This window comes from Perissodus microlepis, chromosome 1 (genome assembly GCF_051167445.1).
Source record: "Perissodus microlepis isolate ML-2025 ecotype Zambia chromosome 1, ASM5116744v1, whole genome shotgun sequence".
In the NCBI taxonomy this organism is placed as follows: Eukaryota; Metazoa; Chordata; class Actinopteri; order Cichliformes; family Cichlidae; genus Perissodus; species Perissodus microlepis.
The window spans coordinates 9,625,941-9,653,160 of record NC_140461.1 but is presented as its reverse complement, the minus strand read 5'-3'; the positions used below and the strand labels follow the sequence as shown (position 1 = coordinate 9,653,160).

The 27,220-nt window shown below is 42.0% G+C and overlaps 1 protein-coding gene across 3 annotated transcripts in view; it reads right to left on the bottom strand.

Moving 5' to 3' along the window:
* fto (FTO alpha-ketoglutarate dependent dioxygenase) overlaps positions 1 to 25,228 on the bottom strand; it is a 113,723-nt gene extending 88,495 nt beyond the window's left edge. Inside the window, exons 1-4 of one of the 3 annotated variants that reach the window (XM_084929303.1) lie at positions 24,993 to 25,228; positions 4,713 to 4,790; positions 3,475 to 4,510; positions 849 to 974 (exon numbers count right to left, since the gene is read on the bottom strand). In XM_084929303.1, the coding sequence (XP_084785429.1) occupies positions 849 to 974; positions 3,475 to 4,510; positions 4,713 to 4,790; positions 24,993 to 25,112 (1,360 nt within the window). In that variant the 5' untranslated portion in view covers positions 25,113 to 25,228. The remainder of the gene's footprint in view (positions 1 to 848; positions 975 to 3,474; positions 4,511 to 4,712; positions 4,791 to 24,992) is intronic. The other 2 variants (XM_084929311.1, XM_084929322.1) reach the window with 2 other exon arrangements.
* Between the last annotated feature and the right edge of the window lie 1,992 nt (positions 25,229 to 27,220).

Here is a 27,220-nt window from a genome sequence, read left to right as displayed (position 1 = left end):
AGAGTGAATGACAGCATCTAAATACCTATATTTATTTGATGTAAATGTTGAGCACAGTGTTGTAGTTAAGTATGTTCTGATGTATATCCGTAAATTATTTATTTTCTCTACTCTTAGTTCCAAACTACATGAATTAGTCACTTATTTAAAATACACAAAGTATGGTAATACATCATGCAGATGAAATAAGGACCACCTTAAAACTGTATCTTTATATACTTAAGAAAGCAAAGTGCCTCTATAAAATAATAAATCCGCCATTTTATAAGGGGCGCTAACTTCTTGTCCAGCTGAACACAAGCTCTGTTGTGATGTGGATAAATGTCCTTGAGCTCAGAAAATATGAGAAAGCTTGGAAAGACCCGTGGGACCAAAAAGAGGAGGGTGGAGGTGTCTGCTGCAGCCAAAAGCATTAAGCTATGATTTACACCCCTGTGGCTTGCTGTCTGTTCTCCCCATAGAGACATAGTCAGGAATGGGTCACAGGACTTCAAAAAATAACATTTGGGTTTCTTAACCTCTCTAATGCACACAATTTCATGGAACCTTAAAGCTCGCTTTTCAAGCCAAGTAACCTCTCTGCACATACACACGCATGAACACGCATGTCTCAGCTCTGTTTTTCCTGCAGAGAGAATTAGAAGAAAAGGACAGAGCATGAAAGTGAGAGTGAAGTGCATCCTGCTGGTATGGGTCATTGGGGACAAGTAACACTAAAACATGGGGTAATGAAAGTGTTCCTCCCTCCAAAGTCAGACATAGTGGCGAATGCGGTTAAGCTGTGCGAGCAACATGTTTACATGTGCATGTGTGTAGCTCCGAGTGCGTTTATGTACAAACGTCTGTACCTCTCATGTAATAGCAGTCTCCAGACTCCAGCGGCAGCATCAGGCCAGGTGTGTGGATGTCCCAGGCTACCTTGAGCCCAATCCTCCAGCAGGCCTTATCACTGCTGCTTCCCTCACTGCTCTCACCTGTCAGTCAAACAGAGCCCAGCACACTGTAACATTTGCATTTTGCATTTATATTCACATTTGGGGCTTTGGGTTGACAGTTTAACCCAGTGTGACTTAAGTGATTGTAAAACTGCAGCATCCTTAAATTTAAATCTCTTAAATATTTATGGAATTACATGTTTGTTATGAAGCTATTTAAAAAATATATAACTCTTTTGTCACATCTTTGCCTGTATATCCAGGTAATGCAGTGAAAAACTGCTATAGCATACTACAGCAGTGGCCATCTATCACCAATGATGTAGCCAGAAAATAAAATTAAATGAAATTAAATTAAAGAAAGGCTTAACACATTAAAAAAGAGTGCAATGATTAAATCAATACCACCCAAACAATGGCTATAAGATGTAAGCCTTTGTCTACAGAAAGTAAGAATCACTTAGCAGCCAAGCAAAGATGATACGTGTTGCTGTGGTCATATTGGCTGTTAGCACAAATTCTTTATGCTATCATTATGCTGTGCAAGAGGAAATAGTTGGATAAAAGCCCCTGATGTTGTTTAGTGAGTGTGTGAGTGTGTTATTGGACAGTATGTATCCTATGATATTCCTGTTTCTGAACCTATTCGCTGCAAGCGCCTCCCCTGTCCCTCTCTCTCCTTCCACTCTTACATGGCATACTAAGAAAACAAGATTTGGCTTGGCTGGCCAACACCCTTCAGCAAAATCAATACTAAACTCTTTCTGGGCCTCTCTGCCCCACAGCTGCCTTTTCCTTTGCTCAGCACGGATAAATAGTAACTTAATTTCCAGCCATTGTGCTCTGAGAGCCAGCTAATGACAGCTCTCCCCAAGGCCTTAGGAATGGTGGAAGATCATCCACTGTGCCGGAAAACACTCAATTGTAGCAGATTCCTTTGGATCTGTGCAGGTATAAAAAGACCAACTCTACATTTCTTTAGTCCAAGCAAAAAAAAAAAAGGCAGTTGAAGTGAGAAAATGAATGCGTCATGCAAAATGTTTTATATCTGTACATCTAAGCTGCCTAATGTGCCGCGTTTCTGTCTTCTCTGGAATAGGTACCTTTTTAATCCACCGGTTCTGGGAGTTCTCAGAGCCATCCACTTAAAAATACATCTGTAGAGCTATGATCAGCCTTTCAGTTCTAAGTCTGGAGATGTGGGGGTCACTTGAAACTAGAAAGACAGCTGCCAAGCACAGAAAGGTGTTGCGCCACAGTGTTTCAAGCTTGTGTTCGCAAGGTCAAAATTGAAATGGCCCAAAAAAATATCATTAAAACCAACCTCTTGAGCATGTGTTTCTGGTTAAGAAACAACAATGAAGAAAGCCCAGCTGTGTGGTGGGAGAAGTTAGCAGTGCACCTGCGTGACACTTTAAAATTACAGTTTTAAGACAGAGACAAAGGCTCTTAAAACTGCAAAGCTCCCACCTTCAACAGTACTTTTTTTTTGCTGGACTACAGCTGTACCTTTAGCTCCATCTGCAACAAGAAAACACAGTTTGCTCTCATTCCACTATTTAGAGAGTGCAAGTCATGATCTAATGACTGACTGCACTACTTATAATTTATGCTAAAAAGCACTCTTCTGGTTTGTTGGGTTTCTAAAAAGTGAGATGAATAAAGACATCAGTCATTAATGTGATCCATATGATAAAAAATAAGGATTTTGCATTTTACTGTATTATGTACAAAAAACTATTTTAAAACTGAAAACAAGTACTTATAAAAACATAAAATATGGAGTAATACTCACTATTGCCTTCCATGGGTTTTTTTTTTTTTGTTTGATTTTTTATTCATACACTAGAAAGCAAAGTTCTTTTCTCAATGAGATTTGCCTTCAACTCCACCAGCAAACGCTATCAGCTCTTGAAAGGGTTTGCATTCCATAATTAGGAGACATCGTATTCATACAGTACAGTCTAGGAAACACTTATCACTTATCAAAGCAGGGCTCATTATTCCATATCAGATAATTGCACATCGATCATTTCTTGAGGAAATGATTTAGATGAGATGCAGCACATGTGATAAGCCTTGTTTGTTTGACTAAGCTATTGAGCATGCGTTTAAGAGCTCGGATCCAAACGTCTGTGATCTCCCGATGCACTGTCGGTGATAAGGCTGTCAGCAGTGAACTGGTGATGACATTTGATAATGCTCTGACACTATCGCATAGATGGATCTGATGGTTGCTTCACCAGAGGCCATGTCTACAGCTGCTACAGTGCTGCTGTAGGGCCATAACACACAAGGTTAGCTGCATCTGATCCACCATAAAGCAACTGAGATAAAGTAATGAGATGGATATTGAAGTGAAAGAGAAAAAGGAATCTTAATTTTAAGCCAAAAATGTGAAAGATTATCGTGATAACTTTGGATAAGAGTTTTGAAGTATTAAGTAAAAGCCTCTGAAGTGTTAATTTTATAAATCTGAACTGCAGTTCAAGCCACTGAGCACAGTTATGACAAATACCATTTTAACTTTGATCCTTACCTTTGTCATCATGACAGCTATAGCTGTAAACAGCCACTGGCGAATGAGTGATCAGGTTCTCATCGTGGTGCCACCCTACTGCCATTTTCCCCATGCCATAGTACGGCTCCTCTTTGAGTTGGCTCATTGCGGCTGGGTCCATGTAATTGAGTAAGGTGACATTGAACTTTACTGGACCGCTGCATACCTGTGGAGGACTAGGTTGAGAACAGCCCTGGCCACTCTCGTGCTCCTCTCTGTCCTGAATGTGGTAATCTGATAGGCTGTGCTTTAGTTCGGCCACAGGTTTCTCCTGGGCCTTTAGTCCCACAGGTTCAGTCTCTGTGCCACCACTGGCCTTCACTCCCCAGTCAGGACATTTTCCTTCAGCATGCTCTGAAGCTGCTGCAAAACTGGTTTCACCTGGCTTTACTTGGGAAGACTCTCCCTCCTCGGTGCTGTGTTTGAACTCAGTCTCCCACTCCCCTTCCTGTTTAGACCCAGAGCAGCCTTCCTCACTGTGTTTTGACTCAATGTCCCACTCTTCGCTGTGCTTGGATTCTGTGTCCCCCTCCTCACTCTGCCTGGACTCTGAGTCCCCTCCTTCACTATTTTTAGAGTCTTCACTGTGTTTAGACTCTGTGTCCCCCTCTTCACCTTGTTTGGCTTCTGCCTCTCCCTTCGCCCATTGTGTTAGCCTGTCTCCTTCTTTCAGCTGAGACACATCAGTGCAGAAAAAGGTGTTAAGTTCCCACAATGCCTTGCAGGCAGCTCTCAGATCTGGGTCACAACAGTTTTGTCCTTTGACATCTATGTCCTCACTGTGCCAGGGGATGGCAAAGAGCCGTGTGTCCAGATAGCGATATGTATGGCCCGGTTCGCCCAGCAGGGCACGTGACACAGCGGTGAACACATCTCGGTCACGAACACGAACCAGATCCTTTAGGAGGCATCCCTTCCTTCTGAGGGTGAGCAGAGCTGCCTGCACCCGGCTATGGAGCTCAGCAGGCAGTGAGCATGATTTCCTTAGCACGAGACCAGAGTAACTGGTGTCCCACTAGGAAACACAATTCAGTGTTGTCATAACATGCTGACCATGACATGCAGAAACATACGACATAAAAATAGAATTATATTTCAAGCATGTTTGTCTGAGAAAAAAAAATAACTTTGAGAGCAGCAGTTAGAAGACATGTTTTTGCAGTCCTGCTAAAGTTAAGGTCTAAATATCATTAACAGTATCTAGAAGTAGGCCTTACCAGCTGCTGAAAACCTCGATCTGAGGGTGCCAGAAAGGGGATCTTCTGGTCTCCCAACTCCTGCAGTAGCCTCCGCCTCTGTAAAAAAACAACACAGTAAAACAGACTGATAAGTAGCTGCAAGTATGGTTGCCTCATTTTGTTTTGCTGTCATTTTTATATTTAATGTCTAAGCGGCCTGAACCTTCAAATATACTCAGCATGCAGCTTTTCTGAGACAGCTTGCACGTCGTTTGAGGACAAAAATTTACACAAATAAAATAAGCGATAAACACATAAAACTAAAAACTATAAATCAGCAAATCTAACAAATCCATCATTTAGATATACAGTATAAGGTAATAGGAAACCAAAATCTAATCATGATCACTTCAAACCAAACCACAAGCTATGCAGCCCATTTTAATTAATGCATTTGAACAAATGATCCTTTCAAAACTGGCTGAGGTATGACCGGTCACCGGTTATTTTCATTGACTTCTCACATTTTTATGATTTTGCGAAGGCTGCCGGTGGGTTCCTCACAACCTTATAAAAGATGTCCTGCGCCATACAGAGCTCCTCCAATAAAACAGTCAGCTCGGAGGATGGATCAAAGTACCTTTCATTGGGCCACATTCCATTCTGACCTGTAAATCCAATGGCAACTCTTATAAAAAATATACACCCAAATAAATTTCACAACAGTCTCCCCAACCTGCCTCTTCTTCTGCTTCCATATGCGCTTGTTTGAAGGTACGTGTACCTGCATGCGTGCACAGTACATCATCATTCATTCCCCGCAGGTGCATCCATGTACACACACACACACACACACACACACACACACACACACAGTCTCTATATGGCTTCTCTGCAGCAGGAAGCTGAAATGTACCCATCATGCTATTGTCTTTTTTACATCTTTCAAACCTTTGCATGAATGACTTGTGCATCAACAACCAAGCAGTTGTAATTGTTGAAAAACCAGCCAGGTGTATATTTCTGAGACATTTACAGCACGAGTCTCACATTACTTCTCCACTACTAATGCCAAAGACTTTATAAGGAACACAGGTACTGACGTAAAAAACAGAAACTTGCCCTGACTTTTAGAGCTAAATAAAATGTCCCAGTCATAACAATAAACTGCAGTTATAAAAAGATTTATGTCCAGACTCAAAAAGGGTATGGATCATAAGGAGGTCAAGTGGAAGAAGAATGCGTATTAAAGACAGCAGGGAGGAAACAGAACACAATCACAGAGGTGGAAGAAATGGGAGGGCATCTGATCTAACGCAGTTTGGTGAATTTACCTTCAGGGCTGAAACTTTACCTAAGGCTAAACAACACAACACCTGCTGAAAGTTTTCTTAAAGGATGCGCATGAGTGTACAGGCCTTCCAAGTTATTCTGGAACAAACAAAAACAGACTTGCAGACAGTTGGAATGTAAAAAACAAAACAACATGCACTATTCATGGCCAGACTGCATTCAAAGGCTGCTGGAAGAAATTGACAACCTGACACACATTCATTGGTGTCAAATTCTAACTTATGACAGAAACTGAAGATATCAAGGTGAGGCTCTGGGCTATTGTTGTGTGCGGATGCCGCTGTGTACCTGTGTGTGTGTATTTATTTGACTGCTGCTGTGAGACTCTACTGTACACATCCATATAGTGGCATCCGTCTGTTTTATATGTGCGCATGTAAGTAATACATTACACTTTGCTTCATTCATAGTGCAAAACCACCAATGTGTACACAAGTGCAAAAGTGGCTCTTATACACACACAGCGCATGGCCTTTTCTGAAAAACATGTAGCTGTGGTAGTGAGCACCATGCCTCAAGCCCAATCACACATAACCAGGTCTGTCACACACGTGTCAAATACATCAAGATACTCAGAAATTCCAGAGAAAAAACGAAAGACAAGAAGTTACCAGAGCCCTCTGAAGCAGATGGACTCTCACAGTATCAGAGAACCGCTGTGTCTGTCTTCCCTTTTCTGTGTCTGCACCTGATTCAAGAAGGAAAATCACGGGAAAAAAAGGTCTGCGTTTCCACTCAGACCCAAGAAACGAGATTACCAATTCCATAATAACACGGATGCTTCACGGTAGCCGTGCCAACCGTCTGTACTGAGTGATATATCTGATTTTTTTTTCTTTCCTTTTTTTAATCTCTCCCTTCCTTGATGGGATTATTCCCTCAGCCGGACTGTTTATCACAGCAAAACATATTAGGTAGAATAGAACTCAATTGGTTTGCTTTGATCTTGGCCTATAAGAGATATCAAACTGTGTACCATATATTTATTAATTTCATTTATTTCCCATCTGTGACACTTCAACGGACACTTTCTTCAAAGCGATCTTCACAGAGTAGATTAATGTCCAGCGCTTAGCATCAATAGCTCAAAATAGTGAGATAACTCCACTGCTGCAAGGATAAAAACACCTCCAGCCTCTTTTCTGTCCCCGATGGTCCACTGGAAAGCACTGTATCTACAAATGCTGACAGAGGGCAGATGAGTTCCACTGGGCTTGTCTAGATTTGGCTGATGCATCATAAACTACAGATATGTAAAAGCACCAGTGTTTAGTAAAATGTTCCAGTATGTGTCCCCCTGTTTGAGATATGTTCACAGAAATTCTTCTTGGCTCTATCCATTCATCTATTTTCTCAGCTACTTATCAAATTTACAGTTACAGTGAACTGGTGTCTATCTCAGCTATAAAAGGACAAGACGAAGGGTTCACCCAGGTCAGGTTGCTAGTTTATCACTGGGCTAACACAGCGTAACAGTCAACTATTCAGGCTAACGTTCATGTGTAGAGCCAGTATAGATCACCAGATAACCTAGCATACATGTACCACAAAGAATCGGTGCAGGCACAGTAAGAACATATGCAAACTCTTTAATACCAGCCAAAGGAGGGCAGTACTACTATCAATGCACGAATTTCAATATTAAAACAGAAAACCATGGATCTCAAGCAATCCTTCTGCAACCCAAGGATGACGTGATGAGAGATAGCTCTATAATAGAGCACTGTGTTTAGACAGTGTTCTCCCGGTACTTGTGAGACACCCATTTCAGAACTGTTCCCTTTCTGCAAAAGTGATGGTGAATCAACAACTTTGACAAGTCGGCTATAAAACGTCAGACTCAAACAGACAGCCTACCCATGTACATGAAAGGCGTTTCCGCCCAGATCCATTTGGCACCGGATCGAAGAATGTAGGGAGCTCGTGTGAAGCGACACAGGGCACAGAGAAGGCCAGGGAGTGCCTACTCCACCAAGACATTTGTGTTTGCATGTGTGATGCATATAAAAGCTGTAGAGGTCTTTAGTAAAGCTTTGAATTGGCAAAGCTTAAGCACAAATATACAGATAATTGTAACTGTTGAATACAATCAAAAAGGACCTTTTGGCTAATTGTAGCACAGTTTGTTTAACAAAGCTCTGTGCAGGTCAGGGACTACACCATCTTTAGATATGTGATAGTGACTAAATCTAACATGCCACCTAGGTGCCATCACAAAAAAAATGAGTCACTGACAGGTAAGAATTTTCGAGGTGATGCACACACACACATAAACACAGAGGTTCTATTTTTGTGCTTCTGGCTATAGTTTATTATTTCAGTTTAAGCATATTTTATGCCTTTTTAAGACAATGTCTATTTTAAAAAAGTCCATGCTGCAAATACATTAATGAAAAAAGAAGCTCCATCAGCAGTTACAGCGACAAAAATGACCTCTCTTGTTTTCATCTCTTGTTTTCATCATGCATGCTATAAAAACAAAATTCAGGGGGAAAAAAAATCCCCCCCATTCTGACATTTTGTTTACAGCCACTTGTGGTATTCATTTATTTTATGAACACCAGCTCGAAGTTTGGTGACTTAATGTGATGGCTAACTGGGCAGACTGGTAAATGGGTAACTGGAATGTGTGGGAGCTGACCTCAGAGCGAGGGCATTGGTAATGTGTAACCCCTTGTCTCCATACTCCTGCTGAGGACTGGCCTATGAATATGAATTGGACTGTGAGAGTTAAAGGTCAGTAAGAAGGATGCTGCCAGAAATATCTCAAATAAACAGACTTTCAGCTACTTTCTTGTTAATATGTAAATTTTACTGGGTAATGTGTATTATCCTGAGATGCGTTTACAGATTCAGTTTGACATGTGGGTCTAGCTTACGTTTGCAAATCATGTTTTATGCAAGACAGTCTCTTCAAAGTAACTTATTAAGAACATAATCAGTGATACACAACAAAGGATTGAGACATGCTGAAGTCATCAGACTTCTTTTGGGGGTTTTTTTTTCTGGTTTTGTTTTCTCATTTCTGGTTAGAAACAAATTAAGGAGAAGAAAAATAATGGTCCAGAAATAACTGAGAACAAATGCTATGTCATTAACCATTGCATATTTTTTCAAATCAGTGAAGTGAACATTCTGTATATATTGACAGACATGTTTAGCACGTGTTCGGCGGGGGTGCACAGGTGGAGTAAGTGATGACAAATGGCAGACAGATCGGCTCTGGCCCATTAATTGCCGTTGGAAGCTGAAGGCTGCGTTGATCATTTCACCTCGCGACAGGTCAGCAGGGGACGTGATCATTAATATTAGAACATTTCCATCCATCTACCTGAACAAGAGGCCAGTCATTTAAAAGGCTGGCGCTGGGCAGACCTTTCACGCCCTGTTTATAACACTGATCTAAGCACATTACCAGAGCTGTGGGGGACCACTGCCAGTCATTAATTAGATGTACACACTTACACACACACACACACACACACACACACACACACACACACACACACACACACACAATATGACCACCTCTACTGGAACCCAGTCACATTTGAAAAATGCCACATGTATGAGATAAGGTACAGCAACACACACTAGGTATAAACATTTAACATCAAAAGTCCTGTTCTAGGCTAACTGTGCAAGCCATGTGTATACTTTCACACTCACATACTTACCTAAAGTTACTCTTCCAAAGATCCCAAGGTACGTGTAATTCTTTCAGGTGGAGAGTATGCGTACACGTGTGTCAGAGATCAATCATTCAAAAGTATTTACAAATGCACAAAGCCAGACTTAGAAAGGTTGGCACATAGCCACTCTGTTTAAGTGCTTTTCAATGTGTCTGTGGTGTCAACATCTATTTCACACTTATCTACACCTCAAAGGGGAAAAAAGATGTTTCTGTGACCTTTAGCAAGTGTCAGATCTGGAGAGGAGAGGAGAGGGAAGAAGAGAAAGAGAGGATGGGGATTTAAGAGATCTGTCGATGCATGCCTTACATAACCTTTTTTTATTTGTCCGGGAAAGATTGACTGAGCATGCTCTTTATCAGAAACATACTAGCTGCTTCACACTTGCATACCCACAGATTTTTACACAGAGGAGCTGCTCAGTACATCTAAAGTTTTCTGGTAGACAATAAAACAGTTTCTCTGTTCTCCCACTGGGGTAACTGAGGGTTTAAAAAAAAAGTCTGGTTCAAGGGCATTTTCAGTTTTAAACACTCACCAGGATTCTAACTAGCAGCCTTACAGTCAAAAGAGACCATGTGCCATGTCTATGAATTGGCTAGCTCCACCGGTACGCGAGGGCCATTTGCCTTTTTGCCTTCATTGTTGGTTTGTGGCTGGGCCTTAATGTTTCCATTAAGATTATGTCGATCGAGAAAGCTTTTTAGTTTTCACCTTCAAATTACAACATGCTTTCATGAGGTCAGCTGTTTTCCATGTGGAATGGCCAGTTTTAATGCAGACACAGTCCCTCGGTATTCAGGCTGGGTCCAGTTCAGTCAAGGGAAAGTCAGGGGAAAGAGTGAGAAAATGAGGAAGGGAGAGGGATGGAGGGAGGAAGAGAAGAGAGGCAGGAGAGCATTGATTGAAAGACTGTGATTAGCAGTTTTCAGCGGGGCACCAGGGCCACTGAGTTGTTCTAACAGGGTTGTCGCGTCTAGAGGTGCAGTCAAGGAGAAGTCACTGCTTTAGAAAGCTCCCTCGATTTTCCCATTTCCCCCTCCCTCCCTCTTACACTCTCACCATCCAACCACACTTTTCCTTCCCTTCCAAAAAGTCAATATGGCTGTGCAAAGTGCAGCATGCCCCACAGGGAGGGCCAGTTAGCTGGAGGGGCTGGTAGGGGCTTACAGTGAGGACAAGAGGTGTCCTCCAGGCCTGTCCCATAGGCAGTGTCAAGGACAGACCTGAAGACCAAAGGACCAAGGCCACCAGACTGCCCTTCCCCTTTGCAGCTTGCTTGCTTTCTTTCTTTCTCTACATTTCTCTCAAGCTTGGCTGGCTCGGCGAGGCAGAAGAATCAATAATCAGGTGGAGCGTTTAAAATCCCCAGCTCCAAAGACCAGTGCTACGGTCCTCAGAGCCCAGCAGACCAACACATCGCTCAGGGCGGAGCAGCTGATGGACAGATGAGTGGGTGGACGGTGGACGCACCTGGTCATTGAAAGGTTTGTGATTTGTGACAGTAAACAATTCAATAGCACTTAGCAATACACAGTGTCTAAAGGGTGTAAACCCAGACTCTTCACACACACTAGCATCACCTCAGTAGGATTCAGGCAGGTCAGGCAGCTGCATAGACAAACACAACCTGGTGTTGTAGCTCCCTCTCTGCGGAAGTACCTTTATTAATGTAGATAACATTAGTTGTAAAATGAAGCCACCAAAAATGTATTTTTACAAAAACAGACATGTACCATCACTGTCAACAGCAGTGCTTCTCATTTCCACACAGTAGGCTTGACGAAGAAGCCTGTACATGATCTGGATGAAGTGTGCGAGGAGGATTTCAGTCCTGCCGCGTGTCTTCATGTGTGAGTGACTGATCACAGTCGAAGTGGCTTGTGTCTCTAATCCAGTACCACTGTTAGACAGTGCAAAGACCCGGCTCTGTGTACCGCAGCACGGGCTGATCAAACCCATCCTGTGACAAGCAACCTCTTCAAATGACGATGATTTCCCAGCTCTGTGTCCTTTTGGTTCCATATTAGATCATCTCCTGACACTACGGAGTCTAGTACTTCATCTGGGATAAAGATGATGTGCAATAAGACCCAAGAGGCAGGAAGTAAAGGGTAAACGAGGGGCTAAGACTGGGGTGCTGTGCCTGATCGGTTGACAGCTGTGACAATTATGATGTGGTATATTATAACCTTATGCTAACCATAAGATTTAATACAGTATGCTGGTTGACAAAAACAACTCAAGATTATTATTCCAACTTAGCTGTATGCCATGTTCACACGCAACACATCAATAACTGGAAAACATCTTTCCACTATCATATATATGCAACAAAACTAGGATAACCTTAACAATTATTCGGTGACCTATATGTTAATACAGATTTTTTATTACGGTATTATTAACAAGCTAGGCGCATGACCCAAGTTTAAATCCTGACAACCATCTAAGCCACTAGAAAAACATATGCCTCTAAACAGATGTGACCAGAACATCTAGGACAGGTCTAATTCTTTCTAATGTACTTTCTGACCCAGATAAACTGGCATTATCAGATTAATATTGAATTATGGGCTGAATATCATTTGTGGCTGTTTACACAACAGTCTGTCGGTCTTCCTGGAATGCTGGGACAGATAAGTTTGCTATAATGGCATTAGCCAAATCCTGAAATGTAGCAGACAGCACTTGTCTTGCTTGAGAAACCACCTTATTTCTTTATTTATTTTTCTTTCACTCATTCTGAACAAAGGAAAATATTCTACCAGGAATTGAATAGCTTAATCCTCTTTTCACTCTTCCCAGTAGCCTGAATAGTGACAGATTAACATCCTGGAGGTTTACAAACCCAGCCATTTGAAAATGTAATTGCTGATGCCACACTGCATGCATGTGTTTAAAGTTAAGGGTTAATATTAAAGCTTAAAAGACACACACACCAAGTCGAAAGGGATGTTGGCACGCTGGGCCAGACCCAAGTCACTGAAGCCTTTTCACGTGTGTATTATAGTACATTATAACATACCATAATAGACCCATTTCTGTAATATACTCACATATCTATATTATTGCTAATATATATTTGTAATACATCTATATCATGGCTAAAGCACTTCTGGATGGATGCAAACTGCATTTCGTTGCCTTGTACCTGTGACATGTGCAATGACAATAAAGTTGAATTCTATTCTATCAAGGAGTCACAAGCTGTTCCAAACCCTCACTAGGTGTCATAGTTACTGTTCACTTCTGCTAATTATTACAGGCAATCAGAGGGGTTAACGGGGCGGAGCCTGAACAGACCATGTTCCGGGGCATTTAACAGCTGGCTGGAACGGAGGTGAATGCATTACACACTGCCCTCATCCAATAAAAATAAAACACCCTGACATCTGAGGTGTACTTAGCCCAGAGGGGAGGGAGGAAGTGAGGGAGGAAGAGGGTGGTGGAAGGAAGAGGAGAGTGCATCTGATAATATGATGTCCAACTGCCACCTAGTGACAACTTTCCAGGTTCTGTGATCTTTCAGGCTGCTGATCATCAAGAGTTGGGGGGGGACACACCAATTAATCACAGGTCAAAGGGCTTCAGCATCAATAGCAAATAATTTGTTCTTTAATTAAGATCTCAGTGAGGCCCAATGCTTTCCAGAGAACAACCCAAATTATTAAAGTTTCATGAAAAAATAAAATAAAAGAAATAATTGAATGCAAAAAGTGTATTTTAATCACATGGTTTAATTTGTTGAAAAACCAATCACTGTTCCACCCTTCCTCAGATGACCACACTGCCCATACATTTGGGGGAACATGCCTTAACACTACACTAGTAGGCCGTTGGCTCCGGGCTCCAAGGTTCCCTCCCCTCATTAGCCCAGGTATAAATCACACTCTGCCGGTGCCCAGAGGTGAGAGGGATGAGAGTGGAGGTGAGCTTGAAATAATGCTTATGTCATGGCAGGTCAGCCCTCCATTATGGCCGTTTCAAAAACTATTAATCTTGCTTGTAGTCAGTGGCCTAGAAATAATTACTTCATCTAACCCATGTAATACAGCATGACCAGCAGTCGAGCCTGGTCAATTTGAGGCTGGGGAGGCAGAATAGAGTTGTGGGGGGTGAAATAAAGAGAGACAGAGAGAAAGGGAGAGAGGAGGGGGCAAAGCCACACATTATCAGCCTCCTGTCTCCTGCTACTGGGTGACTGATGTTCTGCTCACTTCAGCTGTGGCCTTTTGCACTCTCAACACTGATTTAGATAGATAAACACGCACGCACTCAGATCATCACTACAGGCACACATATGGTATGTATGCACACTGCTGCATGATTAAATAAGTATTTTTTCATCCAGGAACACACAAATCACATTACTTTAAACAAGCCACCCAAAAACCATTTAAAATGAGATATAAGGAACAGAAGAGACAAAACAGATTCAATTACCAGGCAGCACTCAGTCTTTTTAAAATTAGAAAATCACAGAATGCCAGCAAACACTACATGACACTGCCATATATTTGTTTTGCCACATGATTAAACGTGGTATCTAAATTTACAGAAATATATCTGGAAGTTGTTAATGTTAAAATAATGCTGCCAAAATGTGCAAGTATTTTTTTTATTATTATTATATGTCAGAGGGATTTCACACCTTTGCATACGTTAACATTTTATGACTTTACACATTTCACCCCCACATCTCCACTAGCCACAGCTCCAGGTACAATCGCCTATCCTCCAAAACGGAGGACAAACCCGCCTTACCAAACATCTGGGCAGATACAGCCACAATAAAGATGGCTATTGAAGTAAACCACAGTGCAAGTCAACAGAGGAGCTAGTGCAAACTCAGCCTCCTAAACGTCACAGGAAGTATGCAAGGAGTGACATAAATAAATGTAGCCCTCCAGTGGCTGTCACAGCTGGCATTGCAGGTGCAAATTTAATTAGTCAAGGTGAAGTCTCCGTTGTTGTCTGAGAACGGGGGTGGGGGCTGGGGGTGTCCTCGCCATGCACGACTGTAAACACGCGCTATATCCTAATCAGGTGTCACCGCAGCGTTTGATCAGCCCGTGAAAACTTGTCATGAATCCCCAGCAGTGAGTGGGCCGACGTGGAGAACAAAGGAAAAGAGCTGTCATAAAAGAACAGGGTAGTGCCGGTGATGGCACTGGCAGTGGATAAAGAGAGTTTGCCCATTAGCAGTCTCTGTCACCTCTCTCTTTCCCATTTCCCTTAACGTATCCCCTAGTTTTCTTTCTTCCTCCATGCAGCAACCTACAATATACCTTCACTACATCCCACTGCAGCGCATTGGCTGAAAATCTCAACCACAGCTGTCGTACTCATGATTCAAAAATGCCATAAAAGCCTCCAAAAGATAACCCCAAAGTATTACACTGCTTTCCTTTACCTCCCAAAGAACCGCACATGTACAGAGATACAGGATGTGATCTTCTTGTTTTTAATCGAGCACCATTCTAAATAGTTGGGTCCTCCTGAAAAGCCTGAGAACTAGGCACAGACGTACCGTTCTCCTCCCCCCCAGCGACTTCAGGTTGTATTGAGGCAGTGCAGGAACACATGCACCATTAGATACTGTTTACCTTTCAGTTTGGATGATATTGAATACATTAGCCGATTGAACCTCATAAGAAACACAGGCGAGTGACAAGGCCCAATCGTCTTTGCGGCTACCATGGTAACTGAGATTACAGGCTAACAAAGAGCAGACAGGGAGAAAAAATATTTAAAACCCGAATAGTGATACATAAATTAATTAAAGGACAAAAAAACAAGTGGAGAATTAAAGTTGGAACATCTGTCAGCGACTTAGCTTTCCAACGTAATACCAGTGTTAGAACATTTATACCCTTGAAGTTAATGATCCCCTCTTTAATTGACAGTCAAGGAAAACTGGCTGCGGCAGCATCCTGCCGAGACACCGATAAGAGCCCCCCCCCACACACAAAAAAGAAAAAAGAAAAAAAAAAAAACAGTTTAAAGAACCTTGGCACTAATCCCTATTGTCATCCCAGTGCAGCAGAAGGACTTACAAACACAGATAACTCTGCTGAAGCTGTCTATTTCTCAGGAGTTATGGGGACAGCCGAGCTGCCGCATGCCTCAAATCAGTCACTCAGATTAGCCCAATCCCTCTGTGCTGTCAGTCAGCCGAGACACTAGCTTGTCACCACATTTACATGAGTCCATCTCATATGTGACAATGCCCCCTATATATGACAATGGTTGCGCGGAAGGGGTCCACTCACTCGCAGATAGCGGGTGTACAGTATGGCAGGCAGGCTGTTGTTGGATTAAGCTCATGGCGTGCGCAGTGCTCATGTCTTCGCTGACACTCAAACAACAAATTTAAAGAGTCTTAACCATTTGCTTTTTTCCCCATAGTGGGAAGAATGTGGGAGATGCATGTCAGATGAAACGCACACATGCACCTAAAATGCAAACACAGATACACAAGCACACACACACATACACACACGCACTCACTGGGATGAACTTCAAAAACTTGTAAGTACAAAATAACTGTTAAAAAACAAAACAAAAACGAAAGTCTTTCTAGTGTATGTCGTCTCCAAAGTTGGCTTTGAGAATGACTTTAATCCACCTACTTCACTTAACATGATAAAGCTCAAAGAACAAAGAGACAAAAAAATATATATAACAGTAACTATGTGCTACAGAAAACATCAGGATCAGTCCCCATCTTCAATGTATGCAGGAATAACAGAGGTTCAAAGTGCAACCCCAAAACAAATCTCTAAAAGACAAACTGGATAAGACAAACTTTGGCATGTCAAATTAATAAGGGATTAGCACCTACAGTGTTTGAGTTTGTACTTTTAAATTAAAGTGTGGTACGTCGAGGCACCTGAGAGCTTACACTCTGCTGACTACTTTTTATGCTTCTGCGGCTCACTCCACTTCAGACAGTCCTGAAACAAATGACAGTAGATGCCCTCTACATAACAGGGCCAGGGCAAGCATGACACAGGGGTTGACAACTGAACCCTCAAACTCCCTAACCCCTACTTCTGCCATGCCACATGCACACACACATGCACGCACACGCACACACACAAACAACCCCGAAAACAGCCCTGACATGACCGCTCGGCAGCCCTCCCTAACCCCTTCTTGTGTTTTTTTTCTCCCTTCATCTCACTGGAGACAACTCTCGATTCAGGACCATTTTAGCCAGCCAAGTGGATGTGACCCGCTGCCCCCCAGTCAGGCTCATCTGAATAAACAGAGTTGAAGAAACAGGCAGAGGAGGGAAGATCTGCCTACATTATGATAGGAAGAGATAGGATGGGATTCAGCCAAGGGGCTCCTTTCTTTATGCACGTTTGATCAAGTGCTTGACAGCACCAGTGGATGGAATTACAGACTGTTGAACAAAAAGTTGCGGTGTGGGTGTAAGTGTGTGGAAATGAGTGTGCGCAGTTTGGTCTGGACAGCTGGATTTCCGAGGCCTGACAGTGTTAGGCTTGTGATAAGCCTGCCGCAGCACACCACCACCACCACATGCAAAGCGCAAGCCGCCTACTAGCCTTCGCAGTCCATCACTCAGGACGGCCGAGGGAGGCGCCGTGAGAAGAGGTCAGACGTGGTGGAGAGAGGGAGGGAGGAAAGAAGAGAAGAGGATGAGGAGCTAGAGGAAGAAGGGAGGGCCGGTCAGGGGTTAAGTGTAGAGAAGACAGCGATGAAAGGCAACTGTCATGCACCAGTGCTCGCCCAGAAGCACCTGTCTCGAGAAGAACATGCAAAGTGTGCCGGTCACGTCCTGACAACACCCCCGCTTTTTCTACACACACACACACTCACGCATACAAGCACTCAGTAAAGGGCTGATGCTCCACCATTGGAAAGGCATCACCTGCCTGACAGCATGCCAGTCAAGCTGTCGTTGGCTCCCTCGCATATGCAAGGAAAAGTTAGACTGATGAAGAAAAAACACACGGGGGTTCAGAGAAAGAATCACTGAGACATGAACAGACCACCTGAAGTGAGCAAACACTTCTCAAAGACTTGATGCCAAGTAAATGCTGGAATGACCAATACAAAGTGCTCCATGAAAGCAAATGCAGGATAACTCAGACAGCTACTCCAGACTGCAAGTTGCTCTAGTTACTAACATCCTCTGGTGGAAGCGCTAAACCTAATGTACTAAGGATGGAAAAGTTCTTTTTAAAGCCATTTGTGTGTTTTCACAAAAATTAATTTGTCTTTTTCTGTTTTAACTTTTAACTGCCACCGTAAAATTATCACCGTCTGATAATTTAACAAGACAGAAAACAGAACGCCTAAGCCTGACATCGTTCCCATCAAACTCTTCCCATAGTAACACTAAATGACTACATATCATTATGTTGGGTACAAGCAGAAAATAACTAAGGGTATTCCATTTAAGATGGTTAGCAGAGGAGACTAACTGCAGCTCCAGCTGACTACATGAATAAAGCTGAAATCTGCCTTTAGTTGTAGGAGGCACTTCCTATGTTGAGCTTCTACAAAGAAACAAGCGAAATGCCAGGTATTTTAACACACTTTCATTGCTCACGTTTATGGAAAAGAACTTATGATGTACAAATTAACAGTTAGTATTTACAGCACCTTGTGAACCTGGTCTCCTGCAGCTTTTGTGAATGAAGGGTTTTGGACTTTCCATTGAAACCAGATGTGGTGCAACCACTCCAGCAGTAGGTACTTGTACTTTATTGGAAAGGTGAGTCACTGTAAAGGAAAATAAATTCACAAATAAACAGCATGAAGACTGCTCTGTCCTATGCAGGTGGCGTTGCACAGGGAAACAGTTTTTAATGGCGTTAGCTAAAGTTAGTAACACCCAGTACCAATAGGACGTATTCTGGGTAACATTGATTATTACTCATGTTTTTCACTGAAGACTGAATAAGTGCAGACAGAAGGAGGCATTATTATATTCGCAATTGCTAATCTTTCCAGCCTCCATGGTGCTTATTGATTCCTTGTGTCTTATGTTCTCCGAGCAGTTACACCAAGGGCAGCCACGACACACAGAGATGATTATTAGACAATATTTATTCAAAGATACGCCCAACCCCAAACCACCTACCCACACCTAGTGCACATTCGTACAAGTGCACAAACACACACACACCAGAATGCCAAACAAACAGAAACAAAGAATAACAACTCACTTGGATCATAGCCTCGGGTGGCTAATGAACCCCCAGGAGGCTCTAGCCTCTGTGTATGAGTTGAGAGGGTCATCCCCATGTTTATTCAGCATCAGCCCGATGAGCCTCCAACATCTATTGATTGAACTGATTATTCTATGTCTCTTTTGTGACAGGCCACATGCTTGACAGGTGAACCCTACTTGTGCAGGTCACAGTTGATGTAATCTCATTGAAACTGACGGCTGACCAAGTCGGCCAGTTTGCATGATCCACATCTCAGCCTTGTTTTCGAATATGATGACATCTTTGGCTAATGCCTCAACACTAATATGAGGTGATCGGTAGGGGGTGACAGGCACCAAAGTTGTTGTGAGCTGTTTGGACAATCCTACTTACAGGATCCATAGGAGAAAAAAAACGTCTACGTTATAAATGCTAAAGATAGCAGAGCAAGCAAAGCATTGGTATATATACATATGGGTGTAACACATCAGCTCATCAACTTTCCAAACAATATGTATGACAAATAGCTGTAATACACCATTACATTTTTTTCAGTTCTAACAGTCTAACAGTTTTCTTTTCCTAATGACTGAGTCAATATATAGGTATACAGTACTATAGTTAAAACAGTGGCTTCTGTCAAAGCTTTATAGAATATAAAAACATCCAAATGTCATCATGAAATAGGGATAAAATAAAAACACACAACCAAGTCAATACATAAAATATTCTCCTGTTCTGTTAAGAAGAAATAAATATTTTGTGCAATGCTGTAAAGAGTCCTCATGTCTTAATAGGCTGCCTATTATACTTTTAGGCCATTTAAATATAGTCAACATATGGCTCACTCCCATTAATGTTCCCACAGCAGAGCTGCGAAGTTGGGCTTTTTAAAAAAAAAGTTCAATTTTGACTTGTTGTTCCAAACTTTGGGGCACAAAATATTCTGTCGTTGGAAAAACACCTATTAGCCTTGCATAATCCTCAATCATCACCCCTCTGCTTGGTTCCCAGTTGCTGGAAGGATAAATCTGAGCCCGCTATTTGCCAGTGTAAAAATCTTTGTTAATTTAACAAGACAGAAAACAGAACCCCTAAGCCTGACATCATTCCTATCATACTATTCTCATAAAGGGTGAGAAGACAAAAGCAAAGAAGCAGCACACCCAGAAATGACAGCAAGAAAGTCACATTTTTTTAAACCAAAAACCTTCCAAACTCCAGATAAAGTTCTTCTTTTGGTCGGTCACTATAAGTCATTATAATGCAAGCCTCTTTTCAACATTTGTCTAGTCTGTTCTTGCTATTGAAGAAGCTTTTGGTTTTGATTTATACATCTTATAAGAAAACTTAGTTGTGGACTATTAACTGTTCTATTAATTTTGATTAGAACCACATGTAAAAGAAGTACACAGTTCAGGACAACAACATTATGACCACCTAGCAGCAAGTAGCAACTAACTAATCTGGATGAGCAGGTTGCAGCTAGTGGTTAGAAGAAACCTCTGCAAATGCTTCTTTCAGTATGACTGCAGGATTGCAATTTCAAGCAACACCAAACTGTAATTTCTACCATATATAGGAGTCCCCATCAAGTCATTTAAACACATACCTTGGCACAGTACCGGTGGACCATAAAAGCTGATATCCTTCCACATGCAAGCCAAATGTAGACATCATGCATCATCATGCTGTTTATTCAACAAAGACTACTATTATAGAATGGATGAAAGGTGAAATGAAGTAAAATTAATCAGGGTTTTTCACGATGATCATGATATGCTAATCAACTTTTTCATTTGTAATAAACAGAAACTTGTTAAGCCATTCTTAGAATATCTGCACTTGTAAGCATTCATGCACAATCTGTAAAATCTAACATTCTACCACATACACATTACTGTGGTCATAATCGTCATCAATAACAATAAGAAAGTAGCAAATAAGCTCAAAAATGATTTGTTAAATTGACTAAAGTGAAACAATATTTAAACTAAATCAATAACACAACAGCAATATTTTTAATTTGTGTGTTATCTTAGGTTAACTTTAGTACACATAATGACATAAATCCTTGGAACAGTTCTATGTGGGCTGATTTAATAAAAATAAAAAAAATGATGATCTGTAACATCTCCAAACAAATATATGAGCAAAGATCAAATAGGCAAAACAGTGTAAAGACATGTAGAAGAAAAGCTCAGCAGCAGTCTAATCAGACCCCTCCAACACTCACGCAGTTGATCAATGAAAGACCTGGGGCCGCCAGCCTGCGCTATATTACACACCAAACTTCATATTCATTCATTGATTTTACTTTTCATAATAGTATATCACTGAACTCCAATGGGAGCAAAATATGGAGGCCAGGGCTTAGGTCAACTCTCAAATGGACGCCTGGATGAATGTTTGCACAATATTGATGGGGCACGCAGAAAGAAATGACTAAATACCTGGATCAATAGCTAGTTTCCCTAGCTACGACAGGTTATTCTAGATGGAAATATATAAATACCTCTTTATGGCTACTGGAGAAGTCCTAACGAGCAATGCTAAATGCGCACCCTTAAGGTAAACACTTTGATTAGCCAAGGCCAGAGGTGACAAGAGGGGTCTGCTAATGCTAGGATGCCACACTTACAATGGCCTGAGGATGTTAACACACACAGGGCCCTGATAAAGAGACCGTGTATATGACAGGTCAAGCTCTGGGCAAAGAGCCCTGACCATCCTATTTATTTCTGATGTTTATGGACCCTGGCTTCACCATTCGCAGTCATATTCGACCAATGAATGTCATTAATAATTGAAATTTCTTTTTTCACACTAATCAGAACCAGAAGTCGGAAAGTCTTTGGCCAAATGAAACACATTTGCACACAGACTTCTTAAAACAAAGTTAAGTACGCAGACATCTTTATAATCAAACCAGGCGAACATATCCTGCTGCTGCTGCAGCCCTGTTTTTATTTACTGCACAACCAAATTACTGAGAACAACACCCAACCTTACAGCTTTACACAGTGTCCAGTGGGGCCATAAAGAGGGTGGAGCCACATCACTGCCTGCTCCTTAATTAAACGAAAGCTGTTAGGTTCATTTGCCTCTTTTTTACACACATTGAATTAACCAGTCCATCGTTGAAGACCTCCCAGACGCCATCCCTACTTGCCCCTAAATCATGATTGGGTGAACGGTCCAGTGGGTCCCTGCTGGACATGCAGCAGCCGCCCAACGGCAAGGCCAGCACAGGGCATGTGGCAGATCGACACCTAGCCAGCGATAAGTAATTCTGTAGGGGATTAGCGGCATGATAGCCTGATCAATACTGTGTGCTCAGGCCATTAGGAATGCAGGGAGGAAATGACCCCCTCTGGTAATAAAGCAGGCATCTGGGTTCTCCTTCATTTGCCAGCTCCATTAGTGTAATGGTATCATTATCTGCCACAGCCGTATTTTTCTGGGCCTTGGCTTTTCCACAGCTCGACCAGCGGGGGTCTGATGAAGCAGTGAGAGCCCCCATACTGAGTGTTCCCCTTTCTACCATTCTACACAGGACCTAGGTGTAAATCTAGCTCTGCTGGAGCTTATGTGCTACCCTGCCTTAGGTATCCATACCCATGTTTTATGTCAGTACCTAACACTATTTCTCCATTATTGGCTCATTAATAGAGCAAGCAGCATGTAGCTTGGGTTTAGAGGGAGAAAAAGATGGCCGGCAGAGCGCAAAGCTGCTGAATGCGCTGAATCTGACACCCCCTCTTGCTAAAACACCAGGCTTGACATGACAGGACGTCGGCATTAGTTGCCATAAATCGTTTCCTTTACACTAATTCACCAGCTAACATTTTGTGGGGGAAAATTGATTAACCATGTCTGGATGTGTGGCCACATAATCAGCTTTTACTTCAGTAGATGTTAATTTAACAGAATCGCCAAGGGAAACACAAACCATTTTAATGGGTGTTTAGAAATTAAATACCCTAAACAGCTTGCACTAGGTGCCACAACCAGAACAAACCAATGAGGCTGATCTAAGCAATGGGCTGGTTTGAGCCCAGGACCTCACAACATCTGGTGACCCTGTGTGAACATTACTTAGCCTGCTGCTCACGCACACAGACACACTTCCTGTTTCACCACAGCACTTAATACTTGTCATCGCTGTCCAAATGGCAAGCTTGCATCAAAGACAACATTAGAACATCGGGTTAAGGGACAGGGTCGGTGCTGTTTTCACACTTGCCAGGGCATGAGTGGAAATTTATCCTGTGATGACAACACTGATAAAACATACTTAAAAGTTTTAAATTCATTAGCGTACTAGAGGTTAAACATTAGTATAACGAGAAAATTCAAGAAATTGTAGCTACTTGACAACCTAAGACAAAGTACAAATCTATAAAAAAAAAAATTCTGATACAAACAAAATGAAATCTGATGAGTGAGTGTGTTCACTAGCCTGAATGATGAAAAACCTAAATAAATGACATAAATGTGAATTGGTGTGACTAGGTGGGGTTAATTCCCCTCGGGGACTCAGACAAATGTTCTCTTTCATTTAAAAAAAGATATATAGAAAGAAGCCATGGCAACCCACCTGTCTATGCTATACTGACTTGTTGTGATGGGATTTTCTGAGGAGACTGTGTATTCATTTGGCACTAATCTGTTGGGGCTTGCATTCCACAACTCGGAATAACAGTGCACCCATCACAGTGCATCTCTCACTTTGGGCACCATTGCAGACACACTCATTTACTAGATAAGACAACCATCATATCCAAGGTATTAGTTAACATAATAACTGTGTCTTTATACAACCAGTGATATTGTGAAAACCGTTCAAAACGCACGCAGCTTTCGCTTTGGCCGCTGTACAGTTTTAAAGAAATTTTGCAGTTACTAATTCTCTCACTCATCCTTTTATTTATCTAAGGAGAAAGACAGCTAAGCCATTAGGTCTGTGCAGTACTGCCTGACTGCCTGAGGGCCAACTAGAATGAGTTCTCTCTCTGAGCCGCTCATCTGGCTGCCATGGCTGCTTTCATAAACAGGAGGAACCACGTCCTACATAGTTTCACTGCTGTCTAACATGATCCAAACACATGCGCCACAGCAGACGGCGTCCAAGTCTGGAGATATGAGAAGAAACAGACAGGCAGATAGGCAGATGCTAAGAGAAATGACTGTGATGAAGCAGCCCTGGATGCCTAGTGCACAGCAGTTTCCTCTCTTCCATTAGAGTGTCCACAAACTGCAAAGTTCCAGCTTTTACAAAGCTCGACACATCAGCACACACAACACATAGGTACCCATCTCTGCTCACATCATGTGACCCTTATTTAAATCCTATTTTTTTCAGTATCAGGTTCTACAGCTGGCACATTAGCACAGGTTGTTCTTTCACAACAGCAGTGGCAACATTAGCCAATAGGTTATCATTTCTACTGTATGTCAGAGCACAAACCATTATCCACTGCATCTGTAGTAAAGCCTGAAGCAGCTGGAGACTGCTGGCCTGGCAGCATGCCAAATCCCGGCTACACTTCACACTAACTTTACCTTTTGTTTTTACTGTTACACTGAGCTGCACAGCTGCTGCTGCCATACAAGTGATTCATTGTTTATTCTTCACACCAGAATAACATCCCAACTTGAGCCTCGACTCTGTCTTTTGTTTGTTTTAATTTAAAAAAAAAAGATATCTATGCATTAAACTAGTTGCAATGTCCACTATTTTTTCATAATTGTGTAGCCTGCTGTAATTCATATCGTATTTCAACTTGATGTAGGATGCTGTCGAGGCGTTACTCTGCAACCTCTATTTTCTCATCGGCAGTGTCTCTACGTGGCAAAACACCATTTTAACGTAACTGTAATTCTTCATTGTGGCAGACTGGTGGGGGAAAAAAATGGAAAACACAATAAAGGAAACAGGCAAGGTGAAGTATGCGCTGACATTCCCGGCTTTCTAGCCTTCAAAATGCAGCCAGCAGCATCACATACGGAGCATTAGATATTCAAAGAGCGACAGGGCTTAGAAATATGCCAGACCTAACGGAGAAAAACGCTATCAATACCTTTCTTCTCTTCTCCCCCTCACTGTCACCCGATCTTTTCATGTTCCTGGAGTTGTGTTTACACTGCCTCGCTTTCATTAGGGGCGACGTCGGTCGTTGTAGTGCACGAATAAACTGCATATCCCGCTATTTTCGTGCCAGGAAGAGCGTCTGCAAGTGAAGCCGTGTATTTCATTTCTACGAGACGCCAGTCTTCAATTTCTCCAGTTTAAAATGAGTTTCCATGGAGAAATTGTTGGGGGAGATTTTAAAAGCGTAACATTTAGAACTACAATTCCCAGCTCGAGCGTGAGCTTGCGGCGGAAGTAGATTCGGCACGCTCAAGACTTTGCACTACGCAGGTGTGGCGCAGGTACAGATCTATATATTGCACATAGGTCGGTCAGTATGGCTTTTAAATCGGTGTTTTAAGCCCCTAAAATGGCTGTGGCATTTAGAGGAAAAATGTGAGAGACATAATTTAAAGCGAAAGCAAAAGTCACAGACCTATTCGGCAATTTTTAGTAGTAGTATTGCTTGCACTAGCGTCGAAATGTCGTTTTTAATGAATTTATTGCTTACCGAGTTTTTTCTATTATTGATATCATTATTTAAAAGTCTCAACAGAATCTTAAGGTCTTTATTAAGGCTATTGCATGTACTTTCCTCATTTTTTGAATCAAGCACAGTGCCACTTTCATCGTCGATACGTGTAAAAATAGCAATCATGCTTTGAACGGGCTCCACTTCAAGTCTAGCCAACTTTCTTTCAACTCTTGCATGCGTCTCAAATCCAGGTGCTTTCTTTCCTGCCGGTGGGGGCCTTTTACCACGTCAGCCCTTTTCAACTCGCCAGCAATCATGAAAGTGCACCGTAAACGCACAGCGTCTGTGTGGCTGCCTTTGTATATCACCCACAGTTGCCTTTCAAGAGTTGAACCAGATTTCTCGTAACATAGTTTGAATAGTGCTGAAATATGTTCTGTCCATTGTTCCTATCAAAGCACACGTGAAATACATGAGAAAGTTTCACGGATGAAGTGGCTTTGGCGGCGGGAGGGCAGTGCAGGGGCGGATTGCAAAGGTCTGAAACACCTGCTACATATTACCATTACAGACTTTGATCAGTGTCTTCATTAGTTTCCTTTGTAATCTCTTTTCTTTTATGGTAGAGCTGACCCAAGTGAACCGGGTACGATGATTTAACACACATGTTTCTTTCACCTGTCTTGTAAAATACTCAAAAGCTCTCCCACTTTCAAAGATGCCACACTCTCTGGCATCCCTTACTAATAATCGGTGGGGGAGTTCTTTTGATTCCTATTTATAACCTACATTTCCTCTTCTATGGCCTGGTCCTGTAATGGGGAAAATGTCTGAAAAATATCCTTGGAACCATTTTGCGAAAACTAGATCCATGTGCATGCATGTATATGATATGTCAGACTAGAGTCTTTTGTTTTTTTTATAGCTACTTGCATGGAAAAAAAAATCTTACGGCACTGTAAATAATTTCTTTTAGATCTTACAATGTCAAAACCTGCCTACATCCAACCTCCATCACCCCATTCCATCATTAAACTATGTCCCTTTTATGTGTCAAACTATCATTCACTAATTCCCACTGTCAGTCATCTTTATGGTTTACATTTTAAAAAAGTAAAGCTTTTCTGCTTGACATTTTTGGCTCACTTTGTCAGCTCTTTTGGCTCTTTGAATGAACATAATGTATAGGGCTATTAATGGCAGACAGACCCCCATGCCTTGCCCAATAATTCCCAGAGAAGCTTTTTTTGTTACTGTTGGCTTCACAAATTCATTGTGACTCAAGAATTATACTCCATGCGTATGGTGCACCCTATCAAGTTGTTTATTAAAGGTATATCATATGGTGAGATCCACTGTGTTGACACCTAGGGTCAGGAGTAGCTTGCTCTTAAAGTTCTGCCTGTCAGTGAGTGCGAAAATCACAAATAAACACCTTATGTCTTGTTTCTACCAATTTCTGAACACAATAGGCTGCAGTTTTGTAGTTGAGGGGGGGCCCAAAGACTGTATATAAAAGACAGATATGACTTTTAGTCTCAAAACTGTGGAATTGTTCAAATTGACATCAAAAATCAGAATTCCCTACTTCCTGGAATGGCTCATCGTGTCTTGGAAAGGTAGACTCTCCCCACTAACCCTGACTTAACAATCCAAGATGGCATCAGTGCATGTAAACATTAGTAACACTCTGAAAGTTGCAA